Source organism: Notolabrus celidotus, chromosome 4, assembly GCF_009762535.1.
Source record: "Notolabrus celidotus isolate fNotCel1 chromosome 4, fNotCel1.pri, whole genome shotgun sequence".
Taxonomy (NCBI): Eukaryota; Metazoa; Chordata; class Actinopteri; order Labriformes; family Labridae; genus Notolabrus; species Notolabrus celidotus.
The window spans coordinates 26,870,172-26,884,327 of NC_048275.1; the positions used below are offsets into that span (position 1 = coordinate 26,870,172).

Sequence of the window (14,156 nt, forward strand, 5' to 3'; positions counted from 1 at the left end):
TCGAAGCTGCTTTTGTGTTTTAGCGTGTTTGTGTGCACATGAGATATGGGCCAACAAAGGAACGCCACCTCTTTTTCACATCTGTTCTCTGTGGTTGTTCTGTCTGTTGTTTGTTCTTTTAATTGAAAACATTGCATCATTGCTGGCACTTACCATTTCCCACTGTAGAATAGAACATTTAGAAAAAGAAATCTGTCAAAATCTGTGGCTTTTTATCAGTGATTTCCATGTTTTCCCTCCTTTGTGAAATCTTTTTCTTTTTTCTTTCACAGGACGTATGAGCCTCAACTTCCACCACCCTGGAGCGGACCACATAATGCCATTAAACAGTGAGTTATATTTTATAGCATCATGATTGTTTCAGTTATGCTTTTTTGTTCTCTGGATATTGACAGATTTAAGGGAAATCAAGTTGTAATAAAGTATGGCATACTAAGAGGTATGAAACGTTTATTCTCAAGTAGACCGCTCACCATGAAACAGGATGTGGTGGCTGCAGAGTTTTCCATCAGGGCAATATCCCCTATCCAATCCACATTTTTGCCCCTGCAAGCTCAGATTTTTATTTCAAATTGCAGTGAACTGTTTCGATAGATGACTGTTGGCAAAAGAACCTCTTAAAGAAATAGAAACAGCTGTACATCGCTGACTTTGAAGCCACCAGACTCCATCAGCAAAAAAACATACATTTTAGCTCACACAGTACTGGAGTTACTTGTCTAACGCTTTACATAAATGGGGTCTGTCTTGTATCATAGTATGACTTGGCTATTTTAAATGAAAATGTTCTGTTTCGGAGCAACACTGGCCTAGTGGTCAACTCTCTCTACTCCCAATATTTCCAGTCTCTCTTAAGATGTCCTATCAATTAAAGGCGAAAATGCCCCCAAAATACCAAGAGTCATCTCCCCATTTACTTTCAGTCTTAACATATCTGAGTTGAATTCACTGACAAATACTCGAGAAAAATGCAACCCATCTCTTCTTCAAACCTCAGCATGTTACTCTCTCACCCAAACACTGATGTCGGTGTAAGTGCACACTCTGTTTGGAATTTTCTCAACTCAGGTCTGTGACATCATTTTTAAATGGAGCGTATAGTTGCATCTCCAGTATTGTGAAGCCAGTGCTAAATTACATGGCAGCATTGACTCTCTTAGTGCCAGTTCTCTGGATGGTTTCTCAGCAAAGGGGCTTGTGGGTGATACCCTTCCTATTTACAAGCACCTCACTTAAAAAATAACAACTGAGCTATCCCTTTATAGAGAGTCATTTGACAACTGTTTACATTTCCAAAAGTGAGTCTTACTCTGTAATGAAAAGGTCTATCTCTGTGAGATTTCATTCTGAAATGTTCCCAGACACTTTGAATAACAATCTGAGCCTATTAGTTAATGATGGATTTTGCTGCAGTCATCACAGCCTGTATCATGGCTACTGACCCAATCAATCTACTGGAAGAAATCCAAACCCTTGTCTATCTATGGTTCAATAAAGGGCTGACACATGTAAAAACATCACCCATGTTTAAATATACATGAATTTGTTGTTTGAAATTGTAAATATTTTTATGCCATGTTTACGTGAAAAACAAACACCGCCCTGACCAGAGGGTCTAATGACAGCAAACACTGGGAACACCTGCCTACCTTTTGCTAAGGCCTGGATTCCCGCTGACACCATAAACCTTGGTTAGACTTCTCTGAATTGAGGAAGCACAGATGACCTGTGAATAGCATTTCCAAAAATACCCAGCATGTAAGACCAGATCCCCTACCAACCCCCCCCCCCAAAGTGTCCCCCAGCCAGCAGATGACCAACAGTGACAAGAGGGAATCAGGCCTTCATTCCATATGCTGCTACTTGAATATCACACAGACTACAAAGGCCAGACATCCTGAGCAGACAAGTGTGATATGGTCTTACATTTCCACTTTCCACTATGATTTCTCCTGAAGGCAATACTGTTTCTCATCTTTTTGTTCACATCTCAGCAAAATATGAAGCATGTCTTGAACAACTTGTGATCAAGGACAAATCAGTAAAAGCCCTGTTTTCCTCTCTGGACATGTTCAGTTGGCCTGGGGCGTGTCTCCAAACCAGTAGCAGATAGACTTTCTCTGTTAAGCGCTTTCTGCCGTCACATTTTGACAACGCCAGTGCTCCTTTCTCATTTTGTTGCTTTCATCAACAGTTTCCTCGGAGAACGTGTCCCAGATTGATGTTAAACAGTTGTTGTCATGGGATTACGCTCAGGCAAGCACAGATCTGCCCAGATCTTCCAAGTCTGTCAGAGCTGGCTCTCTCTTGGCTGTAGCCTGTGATGTGTGCAGACAGGGGAAGCTTTGGTTTCGACTTAAAAGTGTTTTACTCGTTTTTTTCTACTTCATTTCGTCCCATTAGCTTTTAGGTTTCACGCTGAGAGGGCTCTACTTTCTCCGGATGCCGTTAGCCCTTGAAGTAAAGAAGAAAGGATGGAGAGTAGTGAGTGTAGGTCTTCTTTCCAGATTTATTGCTGTTGTTCATTTGACAGCTTAGTGGAAGTGTCTGAAGCTTTGAAGCACAGCAAAGCAGGAGACATCAAACTCATCATGCCCAGAGGAATCACTACTTTCATTTCAGACATTTTTCTCTCTCCCAGACACCACACAATTTAAAGTTATAGCTTTTTATTAACCCTAACCTTTCCCTTTTCTTCTCTCTCCCGTTGGTCGTATGTAGACGGTTTCCTAGCACAAGCTTTTCTTCATTTCACCCGCGGTTGCTGGGTGACTCTGCCAAGGCCAGACAGCAACAGGGCAAAGCTGCAGAGGGGCTGCACAGGTTTTTTTTGGGTGGGGGGGATTGGAGAGTCAGATCTTTTTAATGAAAAGATAGCAATGGAGAAGGGGCTCGGGCATAATATATTCCCCAAGAGAAGCCAGAAGGGCAAGATACACAATGAAGCTCTCATAATGCAAAGGTCCATATTGGTTTTTGAGGCACACATTTGCTTGCTTTGTGAGTGAGCTGGAGGATCTGTTGTGTACTTTGCAACCCCTGCTGCGCTTGCCCAAGACACATTTTGCCTCCTTTGTGGCTGCCCCCCAGAAAATGTGATTATTGGAGTGTTTCAGAAATAATGAAAACACTCGAACACATTCTTAAAATGAGATTTCTACACGACTTGGAGCTAGTCTGAAAATTCTCCTGGTTTCCAGAGCTTTGATTTCTCAGTAGAGTAAGCTCAGCTGTCATCTGAAGATGGCAATGGTTGTGCATGCAAGGAGACTGAGATGCAGCTGAGTAATAATTAAAGACAGCTTCAAGACAAGGAAACTCAGAACTCAAACAATTTTTTCTTGAGATAGTTGTGCTCCATTGTCTTCCTAAAATGATTAAACAGCTAAGTTATCATGACTCATATGTCACGTAATAACAGATGAAGGGGTACCAAACAATCAGGGTTAATAAGAAATATTTCAAAGGGTCCAGGAGATTTATGTCAGAGGTATATCAAGAAATTTGATTTGTGGTTTAGAATCACCGTATATTGCCCCCAACCTAAGACAGCAGTTTTTTCAATGTGTAGGGTCTAGACTTTTGCATGACAATATGTGTTCACAATAGTGGACGGTGCCGTGTATCTGTAAATCAAGTCTACCTCTCATGACTGAGGCCAGCTGTCACTCACAACTACAGGCCCAAGGGGGTGAATGATGGAGAGGCACGGTGATCGTCAAGAGTGGCTCAAAATATGCCCAAGTTAACCAACAACTATCATCATAGCTTCACAGAGATGAATTTATGATATTGATTTCAGGATAATGTTTTTTAATGCACCAGCAACATTTAACAACTGTCAAGCAGCAAAGAAATATGGTTAATAACGTTTGAGTGTAATGTCTGAAAATGGTGAGAGAGGAAAACAGGGCTTTTCGAACGAAAATCCAACATGGTCTTAAAGCAATCACTTTAAAAAGTCAAAAGGAGAGTGTGTGAAGACATTTCAGAAAAATGGATTGAAGATATGCCGAGTAGCAGAGCCGTCATCCAGCTGACAGTCTTGGAGATCACCTCATAGGCTACATATGGTTGTACTGCCTAACAAATAATGAAATTCAGATCATTTAATTTTTTATAGTATTAATGGTAAATACCACTATCACAATTACCTCATTGACATTGACAACTCAAACTATACGTTGCTTTATTTGAGCTGTTTCCAGTCTCATTATTTTTTAAATATGTTGTTTTCTTAATAGGAACGAGATTTTTCAAAAGCATATTTCATCTTGACAAGAGGTGGTCGTCTTATAATCAGGGTTGCCTTACATTCCAAAGCGATATGGCAGAAACGGATACAGTTGAGCTGGAAGGATGAAGAAAGAGTTGAAAAGGAAAATAAGAACAACGCAAACAGAAATCATGTCAGCCTTTGTTCTTCTATCGTGGGGAGAAATAAGCAAACAGATGTAGGAAGCAAGAACCCTTTATGAGGTGATTCTTAGTTACAGGCTTGTGCAACATATCAATATATCTGAAAGTGTTATCAATGCACTGGTCAGGGGATACTTGGTTAACATGATATCAAAAAGTTGAAGAAAAGGGAAAGACATTGAGGGAAGAAGGCTATGAAACATTCCTGAAAGCATTGGAAACAAGCAAGAGATCCTTCACTCTGTCAGTGTTGTTGAATGAGCTCTGAAAATATTAAAAAGATAACACAGAGATATTGACAGCACGTGACCAGCTGATAATATCCAAGTGATTACAGTGCTCACCTTTGCCTCACCGTGGATTCACTACAGTTCCTAACATCACATCCTTTTCTGCGTGTTACCCTCCTCCTCAGAGCCCTGAGCCGACTACCTGCCACGCTCACACCCCCTCCTTATCCTGTGGGAAGTTTCCACTCGCACCTAGCCTGCCATACGTGACCAACTTTTAATATTTCACCAAGGCCATGATAATGACTAACCTGTTCTTCCTCCAGTCCTGCATGCACTCTGCCTTTATGGCCTCATTTGTGAATATTCACAGAAGATTAGCGAACACGAGCAGGAGAGGGTTCATTAAGCTGAGATCTGCACTGTGTGGCGGCACATTATGTTGCTAAATCTAGGCTCATTTCCGTGTATGAAGAACCTCACCTGTCGCCCACCCTGCCTCCTTTCCCCCTGGCAGCATCTGCATGCATCTGTTGCCAGGGCAGGTGCAGCAGGTTTACTGTGGGCTGCTGCCAGTCTGTAATAATCCCCCTCCTCCTGTTTCCGAGCCTCAGGTGTGGCCATCTGTGCTTCCACTGTTGCCTTAGAGATTTTCCTGGTTTTGGTTTATTTCCACAAACCCATGTCTCTGTATCTCTTTCCTCTCTCTGTTTCTGCCCCAACCCACCCTGTCTCTCCTTGTGTCTCTCCCCCCCCCTCCCACCGTGCTAACAAGCAGCCCGGAGCTATGGCCGCAGAAGAGGTAACGTGTGGCATTTTCTCGGGGGGGTCTGTTTGTCATGCCGGTCGTGTCTCTCTCTGTGAGGCTAAGGGGGGTCTAATTGTGGTGTCAATCTCTGCTTTTTCATCTGTGCTGTGATTGAATGAAATCATATTAATTTTGACACTGTGGTTTCCATGTTGTGCGTTTAATCAATGAGGGGGCAGAGACCGAACCTCTCTGTCTCTATGAATCATTTTTTGCTTGATGATGGTGAGAGGAAAACGATCTATCTTCAAATTGTTTCTTCTCTCTGTTCTGAGTCAGTGTTAACCTGTAATGTTGATATGACTTGTATATTAAAATAACTTTCAAATGAGGGATTACTGAGCCCAGCCAATAAACCACTTGGTCGATATTATCTGCTGATATCAGGTTATCATAAATGCATGAATGGCCGCTTGTTTTCTGCACTTCAGTTAATATGAAAACTGTTTTTAACAAAACATAGAGCAAAGAAAATCATTTCAAAACGACATCTTTATAGTTTGCTCAACTCTGCGCACTTAGACTCCACAGTTTGTAATACTTTGAGCACTATCTGCAGCACATGCCACAGAGCATCACAGCCTATCAGATGAGAGCTGTACCATCAGCTTCATACAATGTCATTTTAACATTTTCATTCCAATCACGTGCAGAAGGTCAGCTCAGGAGAGGAATTTGTGTGAAGCTGACATCAGCACTGAGTTTCTCTGACATCCTGAGGATACATCAGAAATGGTTGATTCAAACTCCATAAAAAATGTTTTATTATTTTCTTGCCGATGTTGTACAGTACATATTTTTGAGATTATTGGACTGTATTTAAATTACTGCAAAATGGTTATAGCTTTTAAACTTTTTAACTATTTTTAACAACAAGTGGACACGTTAAATTAAATGCCAGTAGTTCTGGTGACCTTTGAACTCAGACCTGTTTTGTGTTGGTTTTCTGTCTAGAAGAGTCAGTTTTCTTTGGCTCTGTTCAACTAACCTGAAGAAAACCCCTGACTTCAAACTTGTGCAATTAACACAAGGAAGTCACTCCTTTGCAAGATTGGTGCGCAATCAACTTTTTTTTTCAAAATTCCCAACCCAAATTTTTTTTCATTGGTCACCATTTTAGAAATCAGTTTTTCCTCCTTCTAAAGTCATAACTTCATTGAGGCAATTCAAAGTACTGCAGACTAATCAAAGTAAAGACACAGATCATTTAATAATTTAATAAAATTGATTAAAAATCATTTCATACGATTTGAAACCTGTATCACTAAATTGGTATCAGTCTCAAAACTCTGTTCTTGTCAGGCTATATCAGAGGTGTTGTATTGCAAAAGGAGCCCATCTTACATGAAAAGTCACAGCAGATGAAATGTTTGCATCATTTAGTATCATGCCAAACCAATCTCTGAACCCTTTCTGATGCATGATTGGCTGGAGTTCTTCTAAAATAAATCTCCAGGGACTCATTCGGGCGAACACTGACTCAGAGGTGATTCATCATCTGAATGGCAAAGACAGCTCATCTCTGATTTGATGCGCTTTTTTGACTAATTCTGTTTTTCTTCAGCGAGGACAAGAGCTGCTGTGTGACATTTGTGAGGTCACTGCAACATTGGTCTGAATACTTGTCTGCGATGGCTGTAGCATGATGAAGCAGAAAACAACGTCTGAGTTAAACTGCTTTTAGTGAAATGTACGATGAAGGAGGAGACGGGGAAGTGCAGCTCTCATTGACAGTGTGCATTAATTCCATCAAGAGGTCAACCTTAAAGATAAAGAGATCAAATCAAAGGTGGTTCTAATGTACAAAAGCAATCTCCTACATTTGGACAAGAATCAAAAATTATACTAATGTATTGCTGAGTCATTGCTGCACCAGTGTGAGCCTCCTTGTGAGGAGCAAAAGCTGTACTGAGGTCCACAGGCATGTTGGTCTGGTTTGCTCTGCACGTGGCTTACAAATCAGGAAAATGAGAGACTGAGACATCATAATGTCAAGATTGTAATTAAATATGGCCTAAAGTGTGTGGACACAATGGGATCAAATCTTTTTAAACGGGTGCAGAGAAGAAGGAATCAGATCTTATGGCATTGATCTTGATCAAACCTTTTGTATGTTTTCTGAAAAACTTTGGAGTTTGATTGAGAAATCTTTCATCAAAACAGGCTTATGCTTATCCCTGTTTTCTCTCTTGAAACTCAGATAAGATATTGGAATCAAGGTTGTACGAAGTGTTTAAATCTTTAACATTCTATCAACACTTTTGCTTCATTAATATCTTAGTTTAAAAATGTAATCCATAGACCTTCACACCACAGAGAAAAGTCAGTGGCTAGATAACCGGGAAGGCAGAGCCAGGGCAAAATGTCTGTTTGAGCTGGGTTAGGCTGTACACTCTACCTTCCCTTACTCCCTTATTTCACTATTTTCACGAGGGAAGGGAGGAGAGAGAGAAAAAGAGGAGATGAACAAATCAGATCTCTAAAAACACTTTCATTGTAGCCTTTAATATCCAACAAAAAAAAGGTTCAGTCTTATTTCACTCCTGCAGTCTTGAGTATGTTTATCCTGTTATTACTTTAATTCATACATTTGTATGTATTTGTTGAGGGTCAAATGAGGTCTAACAAATGTTTGTGTTTTATTGTGGCTTTATTTGTCGCCATACTGGCTGTTTCATGTCTTTACAAAGTATACAGGCTAAATTGTGAAATGTAGCACTAACCCTTTCTGAGCCATAGTAATCTGATTTTAGTAATTTTGAAAAGTATTTTTCTGGCTCAGCATGATCTGTTCAAATGTTGCTTAGAAAAGCTGGACAAAATTAAAAAGATGATCCTGGAGAGTAAAATATTTGAAGTTTCACACCAGATTGAAACTTCTTGAAACTTTGGGTCCTTGGAATGATTGTAAGTTCATTGGAGTCCATTCACCTTTGGCCATATTATGTTTAATCATTCATTTAATTTTAGGGTTCCTGTTATCCAAAAAAAGCCAATGTATTAAAATCTTGCTTGGCAAATAAGAGATTTCATCATTGTAGTTGTGGCCTTGAATCACCATGCTAAATGAGACCATGGTGATTTTAGACGTGTTAGTGTATTTATAATGTACCTTTGAGTCTAACCTTGGTTGGTAGGTTTATAAAAACATCTTCAAAAGTCCCAGATCAACTCTTCTTTTTTTACCCGTCAGAACTGTGATCTCAGTAAAGCTTCCAGATGTGTTTAATTTATGTTTCTCTCTCTCTCTCTCTCTCTCTCTCTCTCTCTCTCTCTCTCTCTCTCTCTCTCTCTTTATTTACTTCTCACTCTCTGTCCTCCTGGTGTCCTATCCTCCTTTTCTTCTCCTCCTCTCCTTACAGGTCGTTCCTGTCTTTTTCCCTTTGAAGACGGTTTCCTCGACGACAGCCACGGTGACCCTTCCCTGACCCCGGGCTTGAACTCACCGACCCGCTGCCAGAACGGAGAGAGGATGGAGCGCTACTCCAGGAAAGTGTTTGTGGGAGGTCTGCCCCCTGATATAGATGAAGGTAAAAAAAAGGAATTCTCACAATCTCTTTTTATGCAGATTTTCACCTCTAGAAGACTTCCAGTGTTGTTTCTGACATTTTGCCTCCAACACTCACTCTGACATATTGCCTAAATAGACCTTGGTTGTCTTTATTCAGTCTATCATTTACAAAACAATACATGTTTATTACTTATCAAAAAGCCATAGATAGCAGTTTGAAGCTTTGACATCAATGATGTCTTCCTAAAGATATGATTTTTTGCTGTTTACTTCAGTTAAAATTTAACTTTTTAAGACTCACACTCCTTGTTAGATGTTAGATGATATCATCTTTATCACTTGTTACATGCCAACTAACGGTTAGGCTGAGTACTGCAGAACAGTGCAGACACTTTAACGCACAAATATGTGGCGCTCATGATGTCATATGACACCATTGTGTAGTGTCAATGCTATAGACTATAATACCTGGACGTAGTCTCTGTGACTTCCCTCATTTGTTTCTGGAGCAGAGTTTTGAAGCATATCGTCGGCATGTATTGAATATTGAAAATGCTGACTCCTTCGGTCGACCTAACAAGAAACAAAGAGGTGGAGTTGAGGTGGGCTTTTACTCCCTCTCTAACAACCAAAGTGTTCCAACCTTTCAGAGAGGCTAGCTGGGCCCCTATACTTGCGATTTTCATACCTTTAAAACTAATGAGTTATAAAAACATTCACCTCCTTACAATGTGTGCTGATGCTTCCGCAGCGAGCCTCAAGTGGACACTCAAGGAACTGCAGTTTTAGCACTTCAACACCAGCTTCATTTCTCAAGACCAGAGGTTGCCGCTTGGTCAATTAAGAAATATAAACCAGGCTTAAGACCCCTCCGGTTAGCACTGAGATCCTGCTCCCTCTGTCTGAGCTCCAATAATTTGACTACTATACGTTATCCCTTACTTAATATTTCAAACAAACATGATCATTTCATAAACTTTATCAGCCTGACTAGTCTACACGATTGGGGTTAGGGTGAGATGGTCTGTGTCTGCGCTCAGAATAATAATGGTCAGATTTTGTAACAGCCAAGTATACCAAGTTTCATTTGTCAGATAAAAGTGAAAATTATTCTCTCCTATAAAATGGACCCATGGTCACTGAGCTGCTCCACAATACCTGTCCTCGGCTGAAAAATTAATGAGTCTCCACAGCACGAGTCGGCCCACTGCACACTGGATATGCCCAGTCTGTGTTCCTGTTTAATGCAGGGTCCACAAACTGCAGCGGAAAATAGAAACTGTGCCTGTCAGAGTGCAGACTGTGACTCTGCATAAAGTCTTGTAAATGCATGTTACATGACCATCCATGTGTTATCTTTCAGCATCATGGAAATAACTTTTGTGCCTTTCTTTTTTTGTTTTTCAAGATGAGATAACCAACAGTTTCCGTCGTTATGGACACCTGGTGGTCGACTGGCCCCACAAAGCTGAGAGCAAGTCCTACTTCCCCCCTAAAGGTAACAACACTTTCTCAGAGCATCATCTTCTCTTTCCCATCATGCACCAACAAATATCACGTCAGGGGCATCGCTATGTTAAAGTTTTCTAAAGAGTCAGGTTACCCAGAATTCATGGTTCATGCAGGGCAAGCATGGAGGGATCTGTTTATCTGAGCTGCCCCCTGTGGTCGTCTCTTAGAAAGACATATTCAGGATATATGACTCCGTAACTGCCCGGCTGGAGTTTAGACCCAGGAACTGTTTGCTTCACAGAGATCCTGAGGAGTGTGAATGTTAGTCTCCCTTCAGGCAGGTGATCAGAGAGTCTCTTCATCACTCCCTCCGGCCCAGGAGCTGCTGTGTGTCATATTAGGAGAGCTATTAAAGACGCTCTGGAAATATCTAGCATTCCACAGGCAGATGGTAATATGCTGCGTCTGGAGGACCTGCGGAAATCTCTGCCAGTTTTTCCCCCACTCTCATTTTTTCAGGAGGATTATTTTGAACAGGCTCGGCTTCACTAATATCCAAAGCCAGGAGGAAAAATGCAGCATCCTTTTAGGGGAATGAATGGGCTTACGGCAGCCATGTAAGGGGAGGAGACATGAGGGATGGGAGATCTGCGTAAAATTCATCTCTCACTCTAATTTAAACCCTCCCCTTCTCGCTCTAAAACTCAGAGTGAAACTGCTAAAATATCCTGTTTATGACACACTCTCCATATTAACTGACATGCGAGCTTGGGCAGATGCCCCATGACCGAGCACTAAAAGCTCTAGGGTTGAAAGCAAGTGCACATCTGCGTGTGTGTGTTGGAGAGAGAGAGTTACAGATGTTGGATTGTCATCCAGAGGTCATCGTCCTCTCCTCGTGTTAAACGTCCTTCCAAATCTGACTGAATGGAAGTTAGTCGTCACTTTCCGTCCTGCTTCACACTAACGTGCGTCCGTACAGCTCTAATATGTTTTTGGTTCAGCAGTGACTCATTTTGTGGCTCACTTTGTGGCTCAGTGGGACTTCAGGACTTATTTTGTAGTTGGAGGGGAAGTAGGAACAGGGATTACCTAACTGTTCCCTGTGCTTTCATGTGTTTACGTTCTTGATAATTTATTTGAGCTTTTCACCTTTTTTCAGTTTTCTATTTCTCTTAAGAACATTGTTATGAATGGTCTCCTTTTTTGCCTTTGAAGCAAGAGATGACATCATTCATTCCAAAGATCATTTTTGCAGTTAAAATACAATTAGGATGCTGTATGTCTTTATGAAGTTTTTTGACAGAGGGGATGGTTGTGTCCATTTTTATGGGGTGGGGTAGCAGGAGACTTGTTAGACCAACCTGCTCTCAAAAGCATAGATGTTGTTGACCTCCCGAGGTGGCTTGATAACTTCCTTTAAATTGTGAGATTTGTATTTACCCATCCCAGCTATCATTGGGTCAGATACATCAATCAATCACACACCCGTCACACTGAAATGGGCAATAGAGTCATCAGGTGATCTAACAGGCAGGTCGTTGGATTTGTGGAGAAAGTACCTGGAAAGAATTCAGGCATGCACAGGGAGAACAGAGAGAGTGTGAGGAGTGACATGTAGGAAAGAGGGCTATAGGTTGGAATTATTGATTGTTTTCAGAGTGGACGACGTCACTGCATTTTCACACATTGTGTGATATGTAGCCAAGAGATAGCCTCCACAGGCATTGACATATTGCACTGGTGCAGTAAAGGGATGCGCAGAAGTGACTTGGCTGCTGTAGAAATGATTATGGGTGGAGCGTCTGGTGATTTAGTGGAAATAGAGATAGAGATAGTTTTGTTCAGTAATGTTTCATATTTACAGCCAAATATAGTGCTTTGAAGGTTAAAAGAATAGAACAATTCACATTGCTTTTGTATAGCACCAGAGTTGGCATGAATAATTAGACTCGCACAGCTTTGTGTACTGCTGTTTTGATAAAACAAAAACCAATAATGACAGGAAAGCTCTGGTTTTGTCGCTAACACACTCTCCTATCATCAGACTCTGTTGTTGGCAAGAAGGCCAAAATGTTTAGGAGCTATTTCTGTCTGTGATCGTGGATAGAAGGAGGAGGAGGAAGAGGAGGAAGAGGAGGAGGAAGAAGAAGGAGAGGTGACGCTGTCTGTTCCCTGCCATCTGAGTGCTGGGAGCAATAAACTGCTACAAATGCTAACGCTCACGTCATGCTGCATTAACAGTGTGTCAGACATGTTTCAAAAGGTTAAAAGTAAAATGTGCTCCTGACGGCAGCCCGTCATTATCAGAGTTTATTGCATCACCGCGGGGAAAAACATGCATCCATAACTGTATTCTCCTCTTTTCCATGAGGCATAGTCTGTGCAGAAATCCCAGTGTTAGTATCAGGCCTGGAGTTCTGTCCTCCCCCTCCTGCTGGGATTATATCCAGTGAGTGACTTCTTCTAATTGAGATGATTAGTGATGCCTGATTTCCTCTCTCCTCTGCCCGATCACTGACTTCCCTCCGAATGCTCCAAAGCCTCCAGGGCTGTGTTAGTTTTTAGGAGAGCAGATGTTTGTGTCCTCCTCCATCAGTCCTGCCAGACATGCCCCTCCTTCAACCTTTTTCTCCTCCTTTTTCCTCTGTCCTCTTCTATCTCAGCCTCTTTTTTTTATCTTCTTGTTCTCTTTCATGTCTGTCTTTTTGTACCTTTGTCTTCCTCTTCATCAGCCTTGTTTTCTTCCATATCATCATTATATTTTTATTTTTCATGGTTTTCATCGTATTGTTTCTTTATTTAATCTTTCTCCCCTTCTATTTGTCCTTGTCTCCGTCTTGTTTGTGGTCTTCATACAATGTGTCATCATTTTGTGTGGATTTTTTTTGCTTCTTCTGACTCCTCTTCATCTTCTGTTTTTCACCTTGTTTGTCTTCCTGTTCTTCATCTTAATTTGTAACATGTTATGGAGGATTATGCAGGAACAAATCATAATGGTTTTATTCAAATTACATCCTCGATACATAGGTGGACGTCTTAACACTATGACCAGCAGCATTGTAGTGCTCCCTCCGAAAGAGAGCTGCAGGAAACATATTATTCAGCTGCGGTCTGTATTATGGTCTGTGTCAGTCTGACATGTTAATGCTAAGAAATCTTGTGAGTTTCATTTTAGAATCTTATGGGCTTCACAGAAAATTCAATACATATATTTAACAAACGTTGTGGGATGAGAGGTGTGTAGTTTTTGTTTAAACAGACTTATTTGTATTTTAAAACCTAACAGTCCGTCAGATTGTCCCTGTAAACAGTGAAGATAGAATATCTCATCAGAATGATTTAATCGAGTAAAAGGAAAATTGCACATGTAGTCATCACTTCTTTGTATTCAGTCCTCTTTGTTCTTTGTTGTCTTTTCTTTCTTCTTCTTGTCCTCCTCTCTCCTCCACGGTGTGAGCCACTATTAACAGTCGGTCTGTTTACATTTTGTGACAGAGTTAAAGCTCTCTGCAGATGTATTTTCTCCCTCTTTCCTCTCAGGGGATACATATTAAATATGGAGCGTCTGTCTCATAAATGCTTCCACATCAGATTTCCCCCACACATTTGGAGCAGGCATATTTTCCCCTTACTTCCTCCATTTCCCATGTACAGTATGTCTGATAGTTCTCTGCCGATTTATTTCTCGGTCATTCTGGTGACTGGGAGCAAACATTACCGTGACCTGGTTCGC

General features: G+C 41.1%; 1 protein-coding gene across 1 annotated transcript in view; it reads left to right on the plus strand.

Annotated features, from left to right (window-relative positions):
* cpeb3 (cytoplasmic polyadenylation element binding protein 3) overlaps positions 1-14,156 on the plus strand; it is a 56,677-nt gene that overhangs the window by 27,749 nt on the left and 14,772 nt on the right. Inside the window, 3 exon segments of the mRNA XM_034682622.1 lie at positions 273-329; positions 8,820-8,987; positions 10,377-10,466. Of these exon segments, the coding sequence (XP_034538513.1) occupies positions 273-329; positions 8,820-8,987; positions 10,377-10,466 (315 nt within the window).